Here is a 24,140-nt window from a genome sequence, read left to right on the forward strand (position 1 = left end):
ATTTAAATGCTTTCAAAGCAAAAATTCATGGAACACAGCAATTTTTATTTGAGCTAGTTAGATAGCTGATGTATTCAGCAAACACGGAGAAAGGTTTTGCTTGTGCATATGGAACCTCACACCGCGTTGTTTGATTCCCGGGCTAGACTTTTGGAGAGCTCTCCTTATTCAGCGGCATGAACTATACCGTCGCTTAGCAGACTTCTTTTCTCGAACTCGTAATCGGACCGATACTTTGTCGGAGATATTCAGCGGATATATTGATGGAACAGACAAGCAGGAGACAAACTACAGCAAGCGAGCTGTGTACGCGCGCGAGTCTTAACCCCGAGCGCGGGGCGAAAGTCGCGTGCCACCTGCCAGCATACTTCATCTAGAACAGTCGTCTGTGTCGGCGCGAACAACTTCATAATCAACAGGCCAACTGTCAATCGCTTACAAGCACGGTCGGAAACATCGCAGAGGCAATGCACGCAGGCTGTTAGGGAATTGGATGCAAGTCAGCGGTGTCGATGTATCAACCGCAGCAGCAGCTCATGCGCGCGACGCTCACCTTGGCCGAATCCCTGAAAGTTGTAGTTGACATCTACGCGTCATCGACACGCGCACACTTTCTCGACGCACGGCATGTTGCATCATATGCCGACAGGTGGTTTGTTGACGAGTCGGTATAATACGATAACGGGCTAACAACGATGCACGGCTATTTAGACGCGTGCGGCGAGTAATGCTCAGCCGACTGGGTTGGACGGTTCAGGACGAGAACGGGCAGTGGGCGCCTCGATCGTCGCGTGGCCGTCTCGGTACGACAGTTGCGAAAAAGGAAATGGGTGCGTGCTGCTGCAGGATCGCTTGCGCGCGGCAGCGCACAGGGCTGCGCTGGTGCGACGTGTCGATGCGGGCGGCGTCGCACAAATGCAGCAGACGCGTCGTGCTCCGCATGGTCCGAAATTGGGCCGATCGACTTGGCGAGTGCACTACGCCTGTTTAGTGGGCTTCAGCGCGACGGGGCAATGTTATGGTGCTGCCACTTTGAGCATCGCGGGTAGACGCGGGGCGGCAGGCGCCGTTTGCCTCGTGAGAGGGCCGCGGCGGGCAGCGACGCGTCTATAAATACGACAGCCGCCGGTCGCGTACACACGTATTGCTACCGCTGCTGGTGCCCTCGGCTGAGTTGCCGCCGCTTTCCTGTCTGGCCAGGCCGCTGTCCATGGCGTCGCCTCATCATCCCTTTGCCATCCTTCCCCCGCCGCCCCTCGCCTACAATGGATACCACGCAATGTGCGCTCCTCCACGCTCTACACCGCTCCACAAGCTAATTACTCTACAGGACTCCGTACTTGGACCCCGGCCGAGCAAACCTGACCACGCTCGCGTCCTCAACGCTCGATCGCACGCTCCACGCGGAGTACGTGACAGACTACGCAAAGATTGAGCTGCCAATCAACGCGGCAGCTGGCTACGGCGGACGCGCCGACTACACACTGGATTATGTGAAGATCGACATGCCCGTTCACTCAACGTCAGACTACGCTGGACACCTGGATCGCCACGCCGACTATGAGTCGGAATACGTCAAGATGGAGACAGCAGGTACTTCGACTACTCACTATGTCACGAACATGTTCTACCAGCCGCAGACTCCGGTTTCTACTAGGTCTTCGGACTCCTCGTTCGTGCTTGCGTCTGAATCGGTATCAAGATCGTCCTCTTCATCGTCGTCCGAGGCGATACAGTGCGGAATTCTGTCGTGCGCTCCTAGTATGCTGGTCTTGAGCTCTGAAGACGACGACGACCAGTTTATGTCCTCCAAGTCGCATCACGATGTCCAAAGCCAATCCCACCAAGACATGAACAGCCGCTTGCACGAACTCATGTCCGTTAATCCCAACGTTGGCAGGGTGTTTCTGGGTAGTCCGTCGGAGCCGAACGAGAGCGACGACGACATGGCATTCGGTAAGTTTTATGCTACCATACCTGGCTCGACTAACTGGTTCCAGATGAATACGAGCACGAGGAGGAAGATCGACACGAACATGATTTTGAGGTGCCAAGACTCAATTATATTACGCCAACACGCAACGGAGGATCATATCGCCTGAGTCGCGACATCACATTCCAGGAAGTGCGCGTATTCGACTGGCAAAGCTACGGCGAGAAGCGACCCGACAAGCCGTTTCGATTCTTGATCGCGTTTGCGCTTCTCAACGCGCCGTCCGATCGGGCGTTTGCACTGCACGCCAACGACATCTGCATGGTGTTGAAAGAACATTTTCCGTACTTCGCCGCGCGCGAGACGTGGAAGAGCAGCATCAGACACACGCTCAGCGACTCGGTCTCGTTTATGAAGATCAGATGCCGCCAGGGCTGCCGCTCAGGCAACTGCTTCGAGTGGACGTTCACGCCGGAGGCGATGACGAAGCGCGTGGTGCGCGTCGGGAGCAGTCGCAGCGACGAGAAGACGGCGCGGCGCCACGAGCGCGCGCGCAAGAAAACGCAGACCCCGCGCGCGCGCAGCGGCGGCCGAGGCCACTGATCGGGGACGCTAGAGCATGCAACTAGTACATATGTAGAACAATGTCAACATACACGCTGCAGCCCACGCGCGATCGCGCTCTGCGCACGCTCCTTTTGTCTTGTCATTCGCTGCCGATCGCGGTGAGCGCGCTCTTCATTAATTAAGGGTTAGGGTTATGTGCGGCGCTGACCGTTTCCTGTAGCAAAACTAATCACTTTGAGCCGCATGCTCGCGACACACCTGCTTCCGCGCTGCTTTTCCGCCATAGAAAAGTCTGCAGCAGTCCGGTGCTGGTTGGCTTCTGCCAATGCCGTCCGGTGCTGCGCGGCGCTTTGGGGGTGCATAAATACCCGCCTGATCCCGCATGATACTCCGTTCTCCTTACTTGCGCTGTGTCTCGCTGCTCTGCCCCGTGTCCGTCGTTCTTGCTGACGAGCCCCGCTCTCCTTGCCTTGTCTCGCCATGTGCACGTCAGTACTCAGCACGGACGACCTGGTTGAATTTGGATACTTCTTCGACCCCACCTTTTTCACCCTTCCCTTCCATTGCCAGTCCATCGAGCAGGACTACCGCAGCCGACTTTTCTTCGAGGCAGCAGGCCTACCGCTGTCTGTCATCAGCCAGTATGCTTGACCTTGTTTTGATGATGTGCTAACAGCCGCTTTCAGGGAACCTTGTATTACTTGCTTTCAAGACCGCAATTCCGCAGTCCCATTCCTTCAGAGCGAGAGCATCTCCTTCTTGCCTCCTTCGTTTACTGGCAAGGACGACTCTCATTTTGTTCACATGAATGACATGCTTTCTCCTCGTTATTCGCGTTTTCCGGGTACCCCTTTTGTAGGCTCGCCATCGGCATGCTCTGACATATCCGCAACATCAGCGGACCCTTCGGCATATGATTCCGACAAGACCAGTGAACTGGAGCCAGGGTTCTGCGAATATCATGATGACTGCTCTTGTCCAGGAAGCCGCCGTATGTCTACCGTTACCGAGGGCGATGCCGCTGCGCTTGGTACTGGGCCTGTGGTTGCGGCCACAGTGACCATCGAGCCTCATTCTTCTGTTCTTGAACCTCTCAGTCCTGCATCAGTGCCTGTGTCTACTGGTATTCGTCGCAATATTCCATTTGCCGAAGTGTTGCGCATGCCGCAGTATGGTCCTCTTGGCGCTGGATCTTTCCCGGCAGTCATTGCACTCGCTCTTCTCAGTGCACCGCCTCACCGCAATAACACTCTCAAAATAGACGAGATATATAGATTTATTTCCGAGCGTTTTCCCGAGTGCGATATGACAGGAACTCCTGCGAGCTTGCGATGGCGCAGCACGGTGCGCAGCACTCTAACAAGCTGCACCACATTCCGCAACGTTGAGGTATACCTTTCCGCTGCGCATGGTCAAGATTTGGCTAAGATCAACAAAAGCGGACTTTGGACATTCAGCGAGGAGGCTTGGGACCAACAAACCGTTTTGGTCAAGAGACGCCGAAAGCCTCGTCGCGTGCAGCGAGCCAAGATCGAGGCTAAAGGTGACACTGCAGCGCCAACTGAGACGAAGACATGACTTACGTGAATTTACGCAGATCGAGAAAAAAATGATGTTTTGATTTAGTTTGGGCGTTGCTTTGGAGTACCAGTTTGCTGAATATATTTGGGTTTTATTAACAGTCACTTGTCTTGTTGAGAAGGTGCTATGCGGATAGAATTTATTGCTTCGGGCTGGACTGTATATAGCAGACGATCTGCGATCTGCGCTGTATAACGCCAAGTTCTGTGAGAAGCGAGAAAGTAGAGATCTCGCGTCGTATGAGGAAAAAGTTTGTTCGCATTCATTCGATGCACGCGACAGCAGTGCATTGACAACAAATCAGGTCTATTACTGGGTAGCTGCCTTACAAATGGTGCCAATTATCGAGTGATCTGACAGCACTAATACCAAAGTAAGCGTTACGCTACAGAACCATTCAAGCTAGCGTATTACTTGTGCATGACTGCAGAATTTCGTACTCAAAACAGCTCATACCCTACATTTTGCATAACATTGGGACTTTTGGGTGAGTGTGAAGAATTTGGCTCTACCGCTGCGATATACTTGTTACGTACGTGAGCGGTCTTCACGGAAATGAAAGAGTGCGGGGGAAGAGTAATGTGCTGGCCGGTTTGGGTTACCTCCTGCAAGAGAGCAGAGACGACGCATACGAGAAGAAGGTGACTTTTGGAAAACGTGTGTTCGTGAGCCTCTGATGCAGAGTGTGCAGCGTTGTGTAGCAGCGTAGGTTGTTACCTAGAGAGTGAATATACGGCAGGACAAAGAACGGAGCGAAACAGCACGTGGAGGAACAGGTGGAAATGCTGAGTCCTGCAAACTCCGAATCTTTCGGTTGTTAGATTACCTATACTATCTGTTAGTTGTTTCTCAACGTCTGGTCCTCTATACTTCGCAGTTGGCATCCTGTTCGATCTTTTCGCTCCAGGACGCGAAAGCAGGATGACCGATGACCACAGCACTACTGGCAGGGTGCTCGTCGCGGGTCTCGTGTCGTGCGGCGCACAGGGCTGGCCTCATTGTGCCTGGAACGGCTGACCCATGCTCATCCTCCGCACGCGCCGTCGTCATTCGCCGGACTGAGCGCATGACCTTTCGCCCGCACGCTGTGCTTTTTAACGCTCGTCCGTCGATCTGCTCCCCCCCCGTTATATGTAGTTCCGCCGCTCGCTGCGCTGTGCTACTGTCCAACCCCAACAACTGTCGACGTCGCGCGGCCACCCCGCTATGTTCTTCACGTGTTCGCGAATGCAAGACGGCAGTTAATCCAGCTCGCATCCGCTCTCGTTCGACAACTCAAAAATCTCCACAAATATGGCTGAACTCAGCGAACCTACGCCATCGCCCTCACCTTCACCGTCACTGTCGTCGTCGTCAACTGCGTCCTCGTCGAAGGAGTCTCTGTCCACTCCACCTGTGTCGTCGCCGCCTTGTCGGAAGATCAAGGTCGCCGTTATCGGCACTGGCCTCGCTGGCCTGGCGACGGCGTACTACCTCACCCAGGCCAGCGACAATGATATCAACTACGATGTGCATCTGTTTGACGAGGTTAGTTCCGCTGCCTGAATCTCTTTTCTTCCTATAGCGACCATAAACTGACTACGCTCACAGCGACCCACAATCGGATTCGACTCCCAGTCCGTCACTGCTACCGACAGAGATGGCGTTAGTCGTCGCGTCGACGTGCCAATGCGATCATTTGCCGGTGGATACTATACTCGGGTGATTGCTCTATATAAGTCGCTGGGGCTTAAGTTCAGGGATGCCAGATTTACGTACTCGTTCTCAGAGCTGGACCGCGACGAGGTGCACGGCACGTCGAAAACGACGACGTACTACATGCATGGCGGTCGGCGCGGAGTCTTCAAGCATGGGGGAAGACCCGCAGATCTGGGTCTAGCACGGTACTTGGTACAGCTTACGGCGATTACCTTTTGGTATATTTATTTCACGCTAATCACGACATTCTCGAGACCGAAGGGTGGTCTTTCGTTCAAGAACGAACAAAAGCCTGATCCTGCATCCCGCTACTGGTATATAACAACGCCTGCAGATCGAGAGGTACGGGAGAATGAGATTCGAACAGAAGCATCGGGATACGGCTCGATGACGGCGGACGAGGAGGAGATTGATATCAGCGTGGGAGTCGAGTCGTTGAAGGAGTACCTTGTACGATGGCATGTCGCCAAGTGGTTTATCGACCGTTTCGTGACGCCGCTGTTTTGCGCCATGTCAACCTGCAACACTTCTACCATACTACGCGCGCCGGCGGCTGATGTGGTGGATTACAAAAAGGAAACGTTTTTGAAGCCACATTTTCTTTTAGAAGATAATAGTCGCTCCGCCATTGCCGCACTAACAGCAGACCTACCAGAAGAGAACATTCATCTTGGTCACGCTGTGCAGGGCCTTCTCTCCGAGGGCACGACGTGGACGGTGCGAACAGAGAACCATCCCGACTTATACCACGTTACGCACGTCGTGTTTGCCGTCGCGCCATCACGCATCGGACAGCTGTACGCGCCGCTGGAACCGGTACTCAAAGATATCAAGTCAAGTCGCGTGCGGGTGCTCGTGCACACTGATGACAGAGTTTTGGACTTTTTGGATCCCCGCAACGTGCGTGACTTGAACCTTGTCCGTGCCGGTGACGCGACGGAGACTACACACATGCTGTTCCCGGGTATCTACCAAACCACAAGCCCTATGGCATTCAACCGCTCTCCTTCGCCTACCGGCGCGTATACAAACGAGAAGACGGACTTTGGCGGACGCATATCCCCGGAATCAGTGCTCTCTGAGAGCGTTTTTGAGCGCGTCGTGCGCACGCACGGGCTCGTGCAGGCCGTGGAGAAAATGCGCAAGCGGCAAGGGCGTCATAATATCTGGGTCGCTGGTAGCTGGATGTGGCAAGGGCTCGTGCTGCTTGAAGGCTGCGTAACGAGTGCGCAGGTCGTTACGGAAGGTATTGAGCGGAGGAGTAAGAATCCGCGTGCAAGGCGATATATGGTGTGATGGTGCAATTTAATGTGGGCCGTGGGGAAGTGTCTTTTTGCATATACAATTTGTTTGGAATAGATTGGGTGATTCATTGGCATTTTCGTGAGTGGTTGGTATGCATGTACAGAAAATAGTATGCTTATGTTGAGATAGTATTGTAAATCTTCCGATTCTATGCAGCTCTTCTGATTAGGTTGCAAGTTAGTCAGAAAGGATGAATGTCAGCTGGGCTTGTGTACGTGCGTACAGCACACCGGCCAAGGCGGCTCAGAGGGTCTGCGATCCCTGGAGATGGTCTGATTCTGGATACGTCGGCCAGTTTGACAGACGATTCATGACAGTTATCATTACTGATTATGTACACGTCAAATTGGAGATAATAAACCGAGTGATAATCCAGTCGAGCAGTTAACCATAATCCTTCTTAGGCTCTTGCAAATGTGACCCTCAACGTGGATGATGTTTGGTCAATCAGGTCGTCGAGTGCTATGATTCAAGAGAGTCGCTAAATACCCTGGCACACAGCACTTGGTCTCTCTGTATAAGGGTTGCTCAAACATACACGTCAATAGCCTGGAGTCTTCTGTAGCCATCGCCATCAAAACTGCAGTGTGTCAAATGCGTTGGAATGCCGGTGCGTACTGGTTGACTCTCTAAGCTTCTTGCTATCAACTGTCGTCAATCGTCCAGCTACCGTCAGTGGTGTTTCAAATGACATAGTACGATACATGTGCTCAAGATCTAACCAAAGCTCTGGGACAGTTACGTCTTCGAATAAGTGGATTTGCGACCAATTGATGAAATTGCGTATCAGCTCGAACACAGCAAAATTCGAAAACCTGAAAATCGCAGTAGCTTCATCTTCTGATATGCGCTCTTCAATCACTTATCTGATTCCCCGTCAATCTTCTACATCCAATACATCCTCACGCTAGATGTGATAATCAATGCTGTACGACCACGTTAGTTGGCTGAAGTTACTTTCGGAGCGGACAAAGTGCAAACTGCGCATATAAGTCAACGACTTGCCATATAGTATGGCGAATCGATTGAGACTGAAGCTGCCATAGGTGGCACCTAGAATTCCAGACAGATGAGTTCGATCGTCCGATAAGCCGCCGGCTGTGCGTACAAAATTTCTTGCTTAATTCCCCACAAAATCGCTAGTCGCAATAAGGTTCGGGAAATGAATGTTGGGCTCTAAGCGGACTAGTCCCAAGCTTTAAAGGTGCCTTCCATTCGTCGTCGCGGCACCTCGAGTATATCCACGCGTTGCGACGAGGACAACTCGGCAGCCTCACACCTCCGACCGTGCATCTTTAGAATCGCCGCGTTTTGTGTTACAGACCGCAGCGTTCTTGGGTTACCGAAGAGCGAAAGCAGTTATGGAGCCAGCTCCGCTTGCGATAACAGCGGCGGCGGCGACGAAGCCTGAAGACAGCACGCGAGGTCCGCAGTACCAAGAAGAACCAGACTTGATCGACATGTCAACGAATCCAGACGATCCAGACACCAGTGATCTGGCAGCACGGATGCAGTATACATCGCTAGGTGCGCCGAGCACGAACGGTGGCAACGTCGGCCAACCGACTATGCCAACAAGCACGCCAGCGCCGGCTGTCGTGCTTGCGACGAAACCGATGCGAACGGGTATTTCTGAGACGGAAAACTCGGTAGAATCACTGGACACAAATCAACGCTCATCAGTAGCGATAGAGGCGCAGCAGCAGGTAGAGATGGATGAGGCTGGGGATGATCTGCCGTCGGCGGAAGCGGAGGAAGCGCTTCTCGAGGTTCCGGACGTGCTGCCAAACACGGAGCAGCCGCCGCCATATACCGCGGTGGTAGACAACAGGATTTCATTCTCGCCTGCTCATCCGCCGCCTATGGTGAACAGACTGAATCGGCCGTCGCCACAAGAGATACAGACGCATAGTGTGTACGCCAGACCAACTAGTCCGCAGACATCCTCACCGGTGTCGCACCCGCAACTGTACCAATGTGCACCACACTATGCGCGGCCAGGGTACTATTCGCAGCCACAATACGACGGCCAGCAGTACTACCGTCCACAGCACGCTCCCGGCCCGTACGGAGCTTATCCGCCGCAGCAGCAGGCATCTTACCCGCACTACACATACGCCGCGAACGGACGTCTACGGTATCCGCCTAGCTATCACTGCTGGAAATGCAACAATACTGGCTACAAGCTCGAGAATGGGCACCCGTGCCGCTCTTGTTTTGAACAATTTTCAATTCCCCAGTCACAGAACGTGCATGTTCTGCCGCCGCAACGGTACAGCTACGGGTACTCTCCTTATGCAGGCTATGCTGCACCGCCCATCGTCAACGGTGTGCGTCCACGCGTCGTTCAGCCAGGCGATCCCAGCATTGGCGGGATGTTGTGCGGCGCTTGTAAAGGACGTGGATATGTGGATGATACTGGGCTTGGGGCGACGTTTGGATCGTTTCTTGGAGCCACGTCGACATGTTCGGTTTGCAAAGGTGTTGGACGATTGCTATAGGTGGGCCTTGTTTTGGAGGGTGGCGTTTTCTGTGTGCTTCTATATGACTTCTCGTGATTTTTCATACACATTTCATACACATTTCTACAAGTATATGCGATTACGAAGCTACGATCAGCTGATGTCAAAAGCTGGCAGGTGGCAAGCGACGCGATGCGATGACGACAAGCCGGTAGCGCCGCACCAAATGTGGCTTTTACCCTAGCCCTGGTATTACAAATCTATATGTGCGGGTACACCACAGCACCAAAGCAATTCTGAGGCCGCAGGGTAATGGCCTCGAACCTTTCATATGAGACGCTGGCCTCCTCCCTGTTGTTCTCCAGCTACAATCTAAACAACAGCCCGGCCACGTTCTTTTCGTACACACACAGTTTCGTTCACACAATGACCGCTCACGAGTACCAGTTCAACGTCGCAATGTCTTGCTCCGGCTGTTCCGGCGCCGTCAATCGTGTCCTGACCAAAATGCAAGGTACGCGCCATTCGGAATATGCTATTGCGTACTATAAAAGACTGACATCACACTGCTTCTAGGCGTGAATGACATTAAGATCACCCTCGAGGACCAGAAGGTCGTTGTCAAGACCGAGGAGAGCGTTTCCTACGACGACGTGCTGAACCAGATTAAGAAGTCTGGCAAGCAGGTCCGCAGCGGCGAGACCATCGCTTAAGTGCTCCGCTTGTTAGCTTTGTTTGCTTAGATTGGGACTGTTTGAAAGTAGCATAGAGACACACATGGTAACATGGGATATAACTATGATAATGCATGGGATAATATCATGAAGTGAGCAGTAGCGCATGGCGTCTCCCGGTGTTCATCTTCAGAATCATATCTATTTACACTCTCTATTGCTCGCGTTCGTAACTATCCTACATTCCCCTGTGACATCGGCAAGGTACTTGCGTTGTCGTGCACAAGGTCATCTACTACAGGTGCGGTTGCGTGCAAAATCCTCTTGAGGACCTTGCCGCTGCCGACCACGCGGTCACCAAGGTACAGCACGCTTGTCTGTCCGTTTGCAAGGCCATGCGCTGGTGTCGCAAAATTCACGCGCACGTCACCGCTCGGAAGCGCGTCGATATCAGCCACTGGCAGCAACGGCTGCAGACTCCTGTTGCGTACGCACACCATTCCTGCTCGCGCGAGCTGCACAATCTCCGCGATATCGCTGTCATCCACCATCCATGTCCAATCTGTGCACACGATTGCATCAGAGTATAGCCACTTATTTTCGCGTCCCTGAGCAATCACAATCTCGTTGCGCGCAATATTCTTGTCCACGACGTACCAAATTCCCTGAGTCGCAGGATTGCCCTGATTCATCGGCACCCCGCTTCGCTGCCCAACGGTGGCCTGCCACAGTCCCCTGTGCCGTCCAACTACGGTGCCATCCAGTGTCACGATGTTTCCCGGACTCTGCTCGATAAACTCGGATAAAAAATCAGAAAATCTTGTGTACGCACTGCTCTTGACCAGTGTCTTGCCGTCCCGTCGCGCGCGTCGCGCAGCTTCTGCCCCGATGCTGGGGGACACGAAACATAGGCCCTGCGAGTCTGGCCGATACGCAGTCACAATGTCGCGTGACTCTGCGATTTCTCGTATCTCACTCTTCTGAAATTGGTGTAGTGGGAAGAAGATATTTGTTAATCGTGTATGCATGATGTTCGAGAGATAGTATGTCTGGTCCTTTCCCTTGTCAGACGGCCGCAGTAGGTGATATTGGCCTGTCGGCACATGTCGTGTAACTCGCGCGTAGTGTCCGGTTACAAGCCACCATTTCTTCCCCTTGTCTTGCTTCGCCGCGAGCTCTGCGACCGCGTCATATAGCTTGCCGAACTTGATGTACCTGTTGCAATTCACATCCGGATTTGGTGTCGAGCCAACGCTATACCCCTTCAAAAAAGGCTCAAACACATCTGTCCAGTAGTCCTGCTCAAAACTCATTCGCAGCGCAGGCACCCCGAGCTCTGCGCACACGGCTCGCACATCTTTCCAATCGGTCTCGCCGCACGACGACGCGCTGCCGTACTTCGCCAGCTCCTGCTCCCGTGCATTTTGCACGCGCATGAATTGTTCCAGTCGTGCGGGACTTTCCTTTATAGCGTCAGGTAGCTTTTCTGTCCGGGCGCTCAAGATCTCGCGGAGCGGCGTGCGCGGGATGCTCCAGTTCGACATGTAAACGGCGGTCAGGTTGCGGCACCCGTAGTCATGTTTGAGTAGTGACGCGGTCACGGAGGAGTCGACACCGCCGGACATTGCGACGAACACCAAGTCGTCCGGTGCAATGTGCTGGTCCTCATACTCATCTTGAGTCGGCGAGATTGCAGTCGGTGATGCTGATGCGGCGTTAACGCATGGTACCGTGGAGTGTAGATGTGCGATCACCTGGCACACTACACGCCGCAGCACAAGTGGCCGTTTCAACTCTGGCAAGCGTATAAGCATTTTGTGCTCATCGCTTGTTTCGTCGTCCCGGCCGTTGTAAATGGTGCTTTGCGCGAGGTCGTGCCAAAAAAAGTTAAGTCCTAGGGATCTCCCGTACATCGCTTGGGAGTTTGCCGCTTCCCAGATCTCGGTAGCTATCCCAGTGTCAGGCAGCCATATTTATATCTTGCCGATGTCTGCCATACTGTAGCTTTGAGACTACTGATTATTGATTAATGAGACTGTACTCGCGATTAATGAGCTTAACCATACTACAGTCCCTTTGTTATCTCCCTGCTAATAGCTCTTGCTGTGCCCCGCTTAGCACGGTTATGCCGCTTGTTGTAAGCCGTCTTCAACAGACATGGATGATCGTGCATGTTAACTCTATTAGCTGCGTTATTATTGCAACTTCATGTTCTGTCGTCACTATTGCGAGATGTCCTCGATCTTTACGCTCGTCTCTGCACAGTAGCCAGAACCGCAGGTGCTACTCTGCTAGATTCACAGCAATCTGAAGAATTTGATGGTTGCGAATAGCAGTTGGACATAAAGTTGGAACGATGGAAGAAGAGTAACAGGAAATAAAAAGATCTGTTGCAATACACGCACTTCAGATTCACACAGTGACTTCGCGATTTAGATTTCCCAATTCCGTTGTATATCCTGCTTATCATGACATACGAACACCGCAATACTCCTTGACAAAGAGTACTTAGTTGATAATTGTCACTTTACAGCAAAAAATTACCATACGGAGAATCATTGTCCCGTTGATCATTTCCACTACTTATCATATCTGCTGCGGAGTCGCCTATGCACAGTCACAGTCGCAGCACCAGCAGGTGCAAGTACGATCAACTGCAACCTAGTCTTTACAGAGTGTTAAATATTGGTAGTCAATCATTTGAGTCGACTCTCTAGATGCACCATATACGTAGTACATTGACTCCCCGGACGGTATAAGTTCGCCCAGAATATGACCCTTCACGATTTTGGACTGTCATCTTAAATCTGGCCACAGGTTTTCAAAAAAGCTTCCCGCAAAGAGCTTATCTTCCTAAACACAGGTCCCAGACTGGTTAAGCTACCATGTGACATTTTTATGGAGAGGTTCTGAACTGTCGGAATTTTCCGAGGCATCTTGAGTAAGCTGCATGGCCTGCGCGGAGCATAGACTTACACGTGCTGATCTCATTGTCTCGGGCTCCGATTCCGATCACGAACTCGTGAATCTCACTGTATAACGTACATACGATTTTATAGTGCTACGTCACCCGTAAATCGACCGACTACACCTAAATGACGACGAGCTGCTAGACTTTCGACAGAGCATGGAAACCTTCATGGCCAAGTTGGAGAATATGTACGAGATAATCATGCTTAATTAATCTACGAAGCGCTAATCATACATCATCGATAGTCCAGATGGTCTGGGATTGACGGATCATATGGATAAACATGGCTCCTATGCCAAGAAATATAGCTGTTTCTATGGTCATCGTGTACTTCAGAGAATAACGGCGACAATTTGAACTTTAACAGCTTGTTCTGGTCAAGATCGTCGTCGCAAAGCAGCTCTGGTAGCGGGATGTGAGAGCGAAAGTAGTTCTCTATCTCTACTCTGAGCAGAGTCAACGATGAGAGCAGAACAAGCCGGCTATTTACAGTACATGGAATACCGATAATAGCTTTGCCGTATACATACCGAAACTGCGCAAATGCAGCGCAGAGCGAAGACTGTTTCCAATTCCTGATAGTCGCTCAGATTGGAGGCGTCGGTCTATTGCTCGCATCACCGACGCAGAACAGATACAAATGCCTAGTCTATATTCGGCAGCATCAATACGGAAGTTAAATGAACGCATAGCCAGGCGCTGATGACCGAATCTCCTATATGTGTGAAGCCCCGAACAATGGCAGCAACCATTCATTCATTACTTCGCAATACCAGATCCTAGATACTGAGTACAATTTTCTACGCAGCACGAAAAGTTCTTTAATAAGATTAACAAACCAAGGCTCAGTCAGACTAACACGACTCTCGTCCTTCGAGCGCAAGATAATAGACGATAATAGCAATAGAATATGGACACGATTTCGGCGTTCAATTACAAATATTTGTATCAGCCGTTTCTGGAATCGCAGCAGAACGCATGCCAGATTTTTTTGGAGACAGCTGTATAGTCTGCAAATGGTGCGAACAGGTAGAGAAGCCTCGTATGACCTATTGTGAAGGAGTGGACCAGGCGGCTAGAATTTGGAAGGACAAGCAATGGCAAAGCACGATGTTGGAAATTATTTTCAAGTCTATAGGCACACGAGCAAGCACAATAGAGACACCGTCAATCGCAGCAGATTTGGAAACTAGAATGGATCCGGAATCCCGTATGCTACATCGTTGGCACATAGGTAGTATCTATTGTCGTGCAAGGCGAAAGAAATGAACGAGAAGTTTCGTGAATTCCAAATGGATTTCCAAGAATCAGCTGAGTGATTGACAAGCATGATAGTTAAAGGATATTCAATACATCAACACGGTACGCCACGTCCAGGTTATGAAGACCGGGAGTTCGCCGCAGACATTTAACTTGCATGCGTCTACAACGAAGACAGCAGCGCAGTGGTGTGCTGTGATTCAGAGGGCAGGAAAGAACTTCGAGGAGAAGGTTGAGTCGGCATGGCATTTAGAGCTGAGAATCATAGTGAACAATGTCCTGCCCTTCTCGAAGACTGATCCTGATTCACAAGTAGCTATTAGACGCTTGCTATTGCGACATGCCTAGGCCATTCATATTGAAAATATCAGCGGATCTAGTTCATATCAAGTGCTTTGTGTCGTGTAACGACCGAGGTACTTTTCTGTTAGCGCAGCAGAAGATCATGTTATTGGGATGTGAAGACGGCCTATTACAACGAGGGGCGACATACCAAATGGACTTGTGACTTCCCATATCGCAAAGATCCAAGATATTCGCATAATTAAGTCCTTTGCCATCACTTACTGCTCATTGGAGGGAATTATATCTCTATGATCTATCGGCATTGTTCAACAAACCACGCACTCTGTGAGAGTTGATCGACAAGTCTAAGCAGGGCGCTGCAACTCTGAAGTTCCAATAGGTTGGAACTGACGAAACTTGCAAATGAGGCATAAGCATAACTATCATTAGAGACGATAATCAAGTAATGGCACCAAGCCAGGTATACAAGGACCAGTTTATTGTCGGTCTGCGCAGCTTAGACAAGACCTACCTGGATGGCGTATGGGAGGCGCGACAAATAGAGAAAAAATTCCATTACCTTCAATATGTCACACGCTTGATGAGAAGAGAAAATACATCAATGCCGCTGCAATCGTGAAGGACAGGCTTGTTTTTCATGAAAAAGTTATGTATGCTGATAGACATGTCGTCAATGTCCTGTTACTAACTATGATCTTAGAAAGCCGTTCGTTGGGCAATTTTAGTTCGATATTTCGCGAGACGTATCACATCTGAATCGCTCAGAGAATGAGAAACTGACGCAGCGGCTATCCAACCATCAAAATCACCGGCCAGTTTTGGTACTGCTGCTGCCCTCAAACTTCTCCGTCGTGTGCTTTGCAGCCTTCTCTGTCCAACGTTCTTTATTCGCCGCAGCAAGAACTTGGAATGGCGTACCGCCCCTTAGTCAAGTTTCAGCGTATAGTCAAGGCGGCTTGGTGCTTAGGGGAGGGTATTTAGTCGCATTTGCAGTGATCTTGTCAAGATATGGGATCTACTGTCGAGGAAGCCGATACAGATCATACACGGAGCGGACATAGAGTTGTTGAACTAAGAGGCCAGCTCGGTTATGCGCTCAGGAGACGTCATTTTAAAGATGCGCACTCTGGAGCAGGTGGAATAGGAGTTATTGGACGCGCTGAAGTAGCGGTTTAAAGTACTTTGCCGATTAGTCAGGTAACTTGAAGCATATACGAGACATATAATGCATTAGGGAAGACAAAATGCCGCGAGTGGTTTCTGGCACAATGCCGGCGGTGGCTGCAGTGCGTTTGCCCTGACCCGCAGCGCGCGGCAGCAAAAGCGCGCAGGATTTGCGTCCAGAAATACGACGCGTCTAAACTGTCTCTGCGTCCACGCCGTTTGCCTTCTCGACTCGGTCACATCGACAAGCGCTATTTCCCCCCTCCTTTACCTCTACCTCCGCGAACCTTCCCTCCGCTGGCGGCTCCTGACTGTTCTCTCCGGCAATGCTGCTTCGCATGTTTCGCCGCGCGCAGTTCGCGCTCGTCGTCTTCGTGCTCCTTTTCCTTGCCGCAGCGTATCTGCTCCTGCCCGGCGGCAACTCCGTGACCACCCTCGAGACCGAGCCCCAGCGGCGCCCGGCGTCGTTCCAGGACACGTACCTGCCTGGAGTACTGGACGGCGCACAGAAGCAAGTCGTTCCGATCAAGGCTTTGCCGCCGTATCACGTCGAAGACTTCGTTACGCTAACTATGACTACCACAACTTCTAGGACGTCCACGTCCACTACTAGTACTCCAACTCCGACAGCGGACGTGACGGAGTCTGCTACTACAGAGTCCGCCCTCTCGGACGCAGAGCTCGCCGCGGCTGCGGCGGCGAAACTGGAGGACCTTCATTCCAAGGCAAACGATGTTCTGGAGCCCAAGGGTGACAAGATCGTGCTGCTCACCGCGTCGGACGGTAAGGGCCACAACTCAGAAATCAAAAACCTATTCGACATGGTCATGCAGAACCGCGCCGAATACTGCGCGTACCACGGGTACACGTACCAGTTTACGAATATATCCGACTTCAAGATCCCTGGCCGACCGGTCGTCTGGGCCAAGCTCCCCTCGATTCAAAACGCGTTTGACGTGAATCCTAATGCCGAGTGGGTGTGGTGGCTCGACACCGATGCCATAATCATGACTCCAGAGTTAGATCTTGCATCTCAGCTGCTTGATCGCAACGTTATGTTAAGTCGATTCGCTTATGGAGAGCAAATCAGGTTCCCGAACGGCCAGTTTACTGGATTGAAGGTTCCAGACGTAATCAATCCCGATGACATCGACATCATTATTTCTCAAGATTACCATGGTGTCAACGCCGGCTCGATCTTCTTCCGCCGCAGTGCTTGGACAGTGGAGTTTTTGAAGCAGTGGCTGGATCCGGTCCATATGGACCGTAACTACGAGCGCCTTGAGCAAGATGCTTTGAGTAATATAATTATCGGACAGGAGGACGTTCGCAAGCATATTGGCTTCGTGCCGCAGCGGCTTATTAATGCGTATGCCACAGGTGGCGATGGTGGCTTCATGAGAGGTGATCTGGTTGTTCACTTTGCTGGATGCTGGGTTGATAAGAAGTGCGACCGAGTGTGGACGGAATTCTGGAATCGGAAACAGGAAATCCCTGCTGTTATTGACACAGTAGCTCAGGTTCCACAGGCGGAAGCTGTTGCCGCTGAGGACGAGCAAACAGCTGAGGAGTTGTCCGACTCTGACGAGACCACCGAAAAAGCGGAGCTATTAGAGGAGCAGACAGAGGAGAAATCTAGCGAGGAGCAGCCCGGTAAGGTTGCAGCGGAGACAACCGAGGTGGAGCTGGCTGAGGACGAGTCAACCCAGGAGGAGCTCGCCGAAGTTTTGGACAAGAAACCCACGGAATCACAGTTAACAGAAGAGCAGCCGACGGAAGAGCAGCCGACGGAAGAGCAGCCGACGAAAGAGCAGCCGGCGGAAGAGCAGCCGGCGGAGCAGCCTACTGAGGAGCAGTCTACTGAGGAGCAGTCCGAGGAACAACCTGTTCAGGAGCAGCCTGCGACTGGAGAGACGGCGCAGGAGCAATCAGCCAATGACCCCGCTGAGGAGTCAACCACAGAGGAGTCCGTAGAGGGGCATGCTGCCGAGGAACAACGAAGTGAGGAAGAGCTGCCAGAGGAGCAAGCGGTGGTGAAATCGTCATCGGTAGACGGGTCTCCGGACGACGCGCGGGCGGATGACAGCAGCGAATAAGAGTTTGGCAGCTGTTCAAGTTGAGTTGTATATAAAGACAACGGCACATGTTTTTAGGAATGGTTATCGCTTGACTGTATGTACTATATTAACAAATTCAATTTGACTTTTATCTATCAGCGGATATGCATGTCTATGATAGATCATTAAGTGGTGTGATTCCCTTGCCGTGCTGGAGAAGGACGTTCTCGATGTTGCGCATGACGCCAATTTCGGCCATCTCGACGGTCTCGATGGTAGCGGAGCCGATGTGTGGAAGAAGGGTGACGTCCCATCTTTCTCTGAGCGACGACGGAAGTTCAGGTTCGGACTCATACACGTCCAGGCCAGCTGCAGAGATATGACCCGAGTCCAACGCTCGGACCAGCGCGTCGGTGTCAATAAGGCCGCCTCGACCTACGTTCACGACGCGAGCTCCGGCAGGTAGCTTCGCGAGCGTATCGTCGTTGAGCATGTGTTTCGACTGCGGCGTCAGTGGAAGACAGAGCACGATAACGTCGCAATTTGGAAGAAGCTCCTCGAGCGAGGAGTACACCGTAACGGCATGCATTGGCAGCTTTTCAAGCACAATGTGCGCGAGTGGCGTGCGCGTGTAAAAGTGCACGCTCATGCCGAGGCCGATGACGCGGCGCACGACTTCCTTGCCAATCGCGCCCATGCCAACGATGCCGCACCGCCGGCCGTACGGGCTCTCAACGGGGCGACCGCCGACGCGGTCACCAAACTCGTACGCAAGCCGGGGGGTGGCAGCGGCGACCGCGTTGCGGTTCGCGACGGAGTGGTCGAAAACCTCGACGCGTGCGTCGCCGCGCGCAAGAGGCAGGCTACCACGCGTGCGGAGGTGGTGCTCGAGCGCGGAGGTGAACCTGAAAGTTGCGAGAAGGAGGAAGAGCGCGATATCGGCGACCTGTAGAGAGCCGATACCGCGGTTGTGCGTGAACACTATGCCGCGCTTCGTGAACGCGTCGACGTCGTAGTGGTCGTAGCCGATAGTCGCGATGGCGAACACCTTCACTGTCGGTGGCAGCGCGTTCAGGACGCGCGGAGAGAGCTTCCCGGGGCCAAACTCGGCGAATCCAAGCCACATCGCCCAGACGCCTGCGATGTCGGCATACTCAGGCTTTGTGAGGTCCGCCTCGAACTGGGCAATGCTTGTGGGGCGATAGTGGATGCATTCAAAGTGCCTCGAGAACTCTTCTATGTACACCGGGTTTTCCTCCGAGATCTCGGAAACAATCAGAACTTTCGGGCGGGGCGAGGCGGGCATCTGCGAGGACGGCCGGATCGAGGGCTGGGTTGCAGAACGGTGTGGAGAAGAGGCGTGGGCAGGAAGAGCACGTAGGAGGCGCCGGACATAGCGGAGATGCCGGGAAGCACGCGCTTCGCTCGCGACATCGCGGGCGGGTCATCATCGTCATATGTCACTGTCGCCTGCAACACGCCCACCGCGCGCGGGTGAGGACCATATCGCGGCCTCCCGCAAAGTACGTTGCTCGCCTCCATACCAATGCCCAACGTCTTTGACGCGCTTCCGCTTGAAGTCACCGACCTCATCCTCTTCTACGCCGGAGTCCATCACAATTCTATCTCCGCGAATGGCGCACAGTACCGCTTCGTCTGCCGCTCCTGGGCACAGCGCATTCCGCCCATGCTCAGGTCGTTCCGGTACCCTATATTCGTCATCTCGTACCTACCCGGTGTCTTCAAGTCGCTCGAGATCGCAGAGCGCGTGTTTATAGCCGGGTCCCCGCTGCTGGCGCTGCCGCTCGATGTCTGCGTACTCGTCTTCACGCCGCTGCGGGCGCCTTCCTTCGCCTCCTCGTCCAGCCCCCCTGATGGCACGCATGGTAGTCTCGCGCTTCCAGTGCGGCAGCGCGCGCCGGTCACGTACGCGGACTTCTTCGAGCAGCTCGGTCGCCTCTGGCGCGTGCTCAAGCGCATCCGCGAAGCCCCGGAGCGCGCCGGCAGAGTGCGCTGCGCGCGAGGCACGTCCGACGCAGGCGTGTTCCAGATCCGCCTCATCACGCCCGCATTTCAGACCGCAGACGAGTGGGACCTAGGTCAGGAGCTGCCGCTGCCGTCGAAGGCAATCGAGACCATCACGGGGCCGATTGCACTTAGTGTTAGCCATGAGATTCTTGGACTGCGGCTTTTCACGCCGGAGATGCTCCAGCGCGTATTGGTGTCGTTGCCTGACTTGCGCGAGGTAGAGTTGACATACGAGATCAGTTTGTATCCGCAGACGCAGGAGCCGCTCTGGGTGTTTACCGATGTGGTGAAGTCCACCGCTACGACGACGCGGCCACTACAGCGACCAGCATCTTCAGATATTACAACCTTCCGACAGTACTATCCCCGACTGCTCAAGTCACTCACATACATTCCTCTGACAATAACCTATCTCGACCTGCGGTTCTCGTATGAGTATCTTCCGTACGTCACGCTTGACTCGATTTTTGAGTCCTCAATATTGCAAGGCGGCGCTGGTGACAGACTGTCGCGGATTATACGGCGTTTGTCGTATTCCCTCGTGTCACTCCGCCTGCACTGTCCTATATCCGTCGAGCTATTCGAAGATCAACGACTTGGCCGGCGCCAGGTCTTCTACAACGACCTACTCGGTGTCTACACTGACACTATTCCCACCTCCAGCGACGAAGAGATGCCCGGAGCGTCATCATCCTCCTCCTCATCCGCGAATTCAAGCTCCAGCAGCGTCCCTGTCGCCGACGACGAGCGATTATACCCCAACATGACGAAATTCGACGTCAGCTTCCGCCTGCACAGCTCGCTCGGCTACCCGTTCTGCGACTTCCGCACTGTTCCCCTCGACGATTCGAACATCGGATACTACCCCCCTGATATCCGCGCGCGCTATTACGCTGGTACGCTTCCCGTGCTGGACACTTACTTGCCCGTGCCGCACGCGCTCGACGCTCTGTTGCTCGCAGCCACAAACGCAATGCTGCGCATGCCCAAAATTGAGCGGTTCTTGCTCAACGACCATCTTGGCGCCACCAGACTGGATTTTCACGCGAAGCCTAGTGGTAACAGACTCATGAACGACCCGATACTCACGTTTACACGGGGATACGCTGAAGATTCTAGGATATTGGACAAATGGCAGCACCGATGGCCAGAGCTGGCTATCACAAACAACTTTTACAGACTCTATGAAGGGGGAAGCTAGTGTTACAGACTCTGCGTAGGGAGAATCTAGCGAAACTTATCTATCAGCAAATGTGTACTACTACTTTACTGGATTAATGGGCTATGATAGAATATATTTATTTACATTTTGTTACAAAACTACATTTAAATTGCCTTTCCATCCCAACTTTTTGTAAGTTGCACAAAAATATATATCAGCCGTAAAAACACCCGAATACAAACAAAAAGCTTTTCCGATCCTTAAAGCACTTTTCGATATCCCCCGTATTAAAACAATTTTATGAGTAGTAATTCAGCTTGAACAAACGCACTTTTCCTGCCTCATTGCCAGTGACAAACATCTCGGAGCCGCAGCTGAACGCCTGCGCCGTGACCCGTCCTAACGGCGTGCCAGACGTCGGCCAATTCTTGAACACAGTGCCGCTCGCAACATGCGCGAATCTAAACGCGTCCTTCTTTGCCCGCGAAGCCATGCCGAGCAGCTGTCCGTCGTGCGAGAACTCGAGACTCGAGATCGGCGTCACGAGTTGTTCGAGCGAAGACAAGAGCGCGGGCTGCGCGTCCTCGCCGCGCGAAGTCATGTCATATACGTTTACCACGCCGCTCTGGCTGCCTAGCGCAATGTACTTGTCGTCTGGCGCGGCAGCGAGGGAGGTCACGCCAACACCACCTGCGATGTCGGACCAGCGCGAAACGAAACGGCGCTCGGCGATGCTCCATTCCCGGATTTCACCGGCCGAGTTCGCGATCGTGATGCGGCTGCCATCGGTGCTCCACACGAAATCAGCAACGCCGCCGCCGCCCTCGATTTTGGCGCCGCCGATCCACTGTGCAGAGTTTGCGTCCAGTACGTTCACCCACCCGCCGGAACCGATGAGACCAATGAAGCGGCCGCACGGCGACAGCTTAAAACGCTCCATGCTGCGCTGGTGGCCTTCGTGTCCGTACATTCTCGAAATCTTGTCTACTCCGCCGGATTCGAGGTCCCAGATGTAAAAGTTGCGCCGACGCCCGCCGGCGAAGACGCGCTTTCCATCCGGATGGAACGCAGCAGTTTGGAACGGCGAAGACTTGATGTGCAACGAGGTTGCTAGCGCATTAGTCTTACCGTCGATATTGTAAATCCTGATAGTGCGGTCGTAGCCGGCAGAGAGTAGCAGCGATAGCGACGAGTGAAACGCGAGCGTCTGGATTGCAGACTGTGATGGCGCCTGCTGGTTCGCATCGCGCAGTCTGGATATGTCAAGCAGCGTCGGCTGCAGTAGCATCGCTTTTGTCTTTGACGTGTACGACGCCGCGCTCTGTAGTAGTACTCCCATGGGATTCGCAGTCAACGCGCGCTCCTTGTCGTCTTCCGCTTCGTCCTCCGACGACGACAACTCGTCCACGTCCTCCTTGCTCGTCCGTAACGACAGGGTTTTGACCGATGCCCACTCGGGTTCGGGGTATAGCCGCTGAAACTGTGCGCGCAGCCGGGATACGTACTCCCGGCCGTCGACAACGTCGTCCGTCTCTGTCGATCGCAGCTTTCGAAGCCGGTCGGTCGTTGCAAGGGATATGCTCAGCCGCTCGTCGTCGCTGTCATCCCATGCAGTAACAAGTCCGTCGTGCTTTATAGATGACGGAATCACAACTGCCGCAGAGTGTGTGATTGGAGACGTGCCCATGTCGCCTGCGCCATCTACGACAAACAGCTGCAATCAGTTAGCTCCAATTATCACACGCTTTCCGCCTGCCGTAAAGAACTCACCTCCTCGTCCGCGATATTCTCAAAAGCAGCAAGTTCATCTTCGCCCTCCTCGTCGACGACAAAGTCAACAGGTTCGTCCTCCGACTCGGCCGTCTCGTCCTCCTCCTCGTCATCTTCGCCACTCTCGAAATCCAGTTCATCCAGCCCCCTTTCAAATCCGCCAACATCGCCAAACACAGCCTTCTCAAGATCAAGCTCGACATCATCCTTTTCGGGAACTGACAAAGCAGTAGCCTTTGCCGCCTTGGTCTGCCGCGGCGTAGTGGTTGACACCGTTTTGGTGCGCCAGCCAGAGCCGATCTTTCCAAGCGACGGCGCTGAAGACGCCTTCGCTCCGCGATTCTTTGGCATAGTATTCCTGTAGTGGTGTCTCTGAGTATAGACTATGGTGTGTGCAAGATCGGCGTGATGCAGAAAGTGTGCGGTGGGTCGTGCTGGGGTGGTATATATATGTAACTTGACTCCTGCTGCAAACGTCAGGCGGCCGTGGTTTTTTTTTTTGCCTCTCGCGTAGAGTTAAAGTTTTAGGAGATTGCTCATCGATGTCGATTTGTTTTCCGACGACAGCGCCGCGCAGCAACCATAATGTTGCACTACTACAATAGCTTCCGTCCTTCAAAATAATAGCGTGCTTCCTGTGCTTATCTGCTGTTCTGATGGAAGTAGTGCATGCGGACGTAAAAAAGCGCAGGTGTGTGTTCTCGTGGTGCGTCGGCATAGGACTTCAAGCGGTACTACACAAGCCCCTTGCTCTGACGCCATCCGCGTCATCCTCGTCTCATCCGCCGTGACGCGCCTCGCTTCACCGTCGCTGTCGTCTTGTCTTGTCCCTGCGCTGCATGCGACAAGATCGCCAGAGCCTCTGCATGCATGCAAACACCGCTGGACCATCGTGGCTGCAGCAGTCTCCTGTGCAGACTGTGCTTGCATGCCCGACCCGCCGTGCCCTGTCCTGCCTCACTCCACCCTACTGTCGGCGAACAGCTCTGGACCGCAGGCCCGCGCAAGCGTCCAGCAAACACCCGCCGCAAAGGGCAACTACACGTATAGCACGCTGCATTCATCACCTCATATCGTTTGAGTGGGCCGCAGTGCAGCGAAAATCATATTGGGAGACGTAATATATAGCCCTGCAGCAAACAGGCTTCCTGGACGCAGAAATGCAGGATACGAGGACAACTAGCTAATGGGCGGCGCAGCCT

The 24,140-nt window shown here is 53.1% G+C and overlaps 11 protein-coding genes across 11 annotated transcripts; 8 read left to right on the forward strand and 3 right to left on the reverse strand.

The window, feature by feature from the left end:
- The first annotated feature begins 1,101 nt into the window (after positions 1-1,101).
- V1518DRAFT_260226 (uncharacterized protein) lies at positions 1,102-2,631 on the forward strand. Its single transcript, XM_066901014.1, has 3 exons — positions 1,102-1,281; positions 1,331-1,956; positions 2,001-2,631. The coding sequence occupies exons 1-3, from the start codon at positions 1,211-1,213 to the stop codon at positions 2,534-2,536; spliced, it is 1,233 nt and encodes a 410-aa protein (XP_066759882.1). The 5' UTR covers positions 1,102-1,210; the 3' UTR covers positions 2,537-2,631.
- Positions 2,632-2,980: 349 nt separating this feature from the next.
- Positions 2,981-4,078, forward strand: V1518DRAFT_405343 (uncharacterized protein; the record flags this gene model as incomplete). Its single annotated transcript, XM_066901913.1, has 2 exons — positions 2,981-3,141; positions 3,187-4,078. The coding sequence occupies 2 exons, from the start codon at positions 2,981-2,983 to the stop codon at positions 4,076-4,078; spliced, it is 1,053 nt and encodes a 350-aa protein (XP_066759883.1).
- A 940-nt stretch (positions 4,079-5,018) lies between these two features.
- Positions 5,019-7,459, forward strand: V1518DRAFT_416141 (uncharacterized protein). Its single transcript, XM_066903980.1, has 2 exons — positions 5,019-5,608; positions 5,672-7,459. Exons 1-2 carry the CDS (start codon positions 5,375-5,377, stop codon positions 7,073-7,075), a joined length of 1,638 nt encoding a protein of 545 aa, XP_066759884.1. The 5' UTR covers positions 5,019-5,374; the 3' UTR covers positions 7,076-7,459.
- Positions 7,460-8,222: 763 nt separating this feature from the next.
- On the forward strand, positions 8,223-9,801 carry V1518DRAFT_416145 (uncharacterized protein). Its single transcript, XM_066903981.1, has 2 exons — positions 8,223-8,790; positions 9,178-9,801. The coding sequence occupies exons 1-2, from the start codon at positions 8,446-8,448 to the stop codon at positions 9,583-9,585; spliced, it is 753 nt and encodes a 250-aa protein (XP_066759885.1). The 5' UTR covers positions 8,223-8,445; the 3' UTR covers positions 9,586-9,801.
- Positions 9,802-9,972: 171 nt separating this feature from the next.
- On the forward strand, positions 9,973-10,259 carry V1518DRAFT_427170 (uncharacterized protein; the record flags this gene model as incomplete). The annotated part of the gene is made up of 2 exons (XM_066906022.1): positions 9,973-10,060; positions 10,123-10,259. The coding sequence occupies 2 exons, from the start codon at positions 9,973-9,975 to the stop codon at positions 10,257-10,259; spliced, it is 225 nt and encodes a 74-aa protein (XP_066759886.1).
- A 194-nt stretch (positions 10,260-10,453) lies between these two features.
- V1518DRAFT_427171 (tRNA methyl transferase-domain-containing protein) lies at positions 10,454-12,034 on the reverse strand (the record flags this gene model as incomplete). Its single annotated transcript, XM_066906023.1, has 1 exon — positions 10,454-12,034. The coding sequence occupies one exon, from the start codon at positions 12,032-12,034 to the stop codon at positions 10,454-10,456; it is 1,581 nt and encodes a 526-aa protein (XP_066759887.1).
- Positions 12,035-12,055: 21 nt separating this feature from the next.
- V1518DRAFT_416150 (uncharacterized protein) lies at positions 12,056-12,912 on the forward strand. The gene has a single exon (XM_066903982.1). The coding sequence runs from the start codon at positions 12,250-12,252 to the stop codon at positions 12,529-12,531; it is 282 nt and encodes a 93-aa protein (XP_066759888.1). The 5' UTR covers positions 12,056-12,249; the 3' UTR covers positions 12,532-12,912.
- Positions 12,913-16,493: 3,581 nt separating this feature from the next.
- On the forward strand, positions 16,494-17,420 carry V1518DRAFT_372919 (galactosyl transferase GMA12/MNN10 family-domain-containing protein; the record flags this gene model as incomplete). The annotated part of the gene is made up of 1 exon (XM_066901413.1): positions 16,494-17,420. A coding segment is annotated over one exon (927 nt), but the record flags the coding sequence as incomplete, so codon positions are not given.
- Positions 17,421-18,070: 650 nt separating this feature from the next.
- On the reverse strand, positions 18,071-19,339 carry V1518DRAFT_416160 (uncharacterized protein). The gene has a single exon (XM_066903983.1). It carries the CDS (start codon positions 19,282-19,284, stop codon positions 18,151-18,153), a length of 1,134 nt encoding a protein of 377 aa, XP_066759890.1. The 5' UTR covers positions 19,285-19,339; the 3' UTR covers positions 18,071-18,150.
- Positions 19,340-19,420: 81 nt separating this feature from the next.
- Positions 19,421-21,348, forward strand: V1518DRAFT_416161 (uncharacterized protein). The gene has a single exon (XM_066903984.1). It carries the CDS (start codon positions 19,525-19,527, stop codon positions 21,205-21,207), a length of 1,683 nt encoding a protein of 560 aa, XP_066759891.1. The 5' UTR covers positions 19,421-19,524; the 3' UTR covers positions 21,208-21,348.
- Positions 21,285-23,396, reverse strand: V1518DRAFT_416162 (WD40-repeat-containing domain protein). The gene is made up of 2 exons (XM_066903985.1): positions 22,939-23,396; positions 21,285-22,882 (listed from the first exon to the last, which is right to left on the reverse strand). Exons 1-2 carry the CDS (start codon positions 23,287-23,289, stop codon positions 21,467-21,469), a joined length of 1,767 nt encoding a protein of 588 aa, XP_066759892.1. The 5' UTR covers positions 23,290-23,396; the 3' UTR covers positions 21,285-21,466.
- Between the last annotated feature and the right edge of the window lie 744 nt (positions 23,397-24,140).

Source organism: Limtongia smithiae, assembly GCF_038497785.1.
Source record: "Limtongia smithiae strain NRRL Y-17922 unplaced genomic scaffold V1518scaffold_5, whole genome shotgun sequence".
Taxonomy (NCBI): Eukaryota; Fungi; Ascomycota; class Lipomycetes; order Lipomycetales; family Lipomycetaceae; genus Limtongia; species Limtongia smithiae.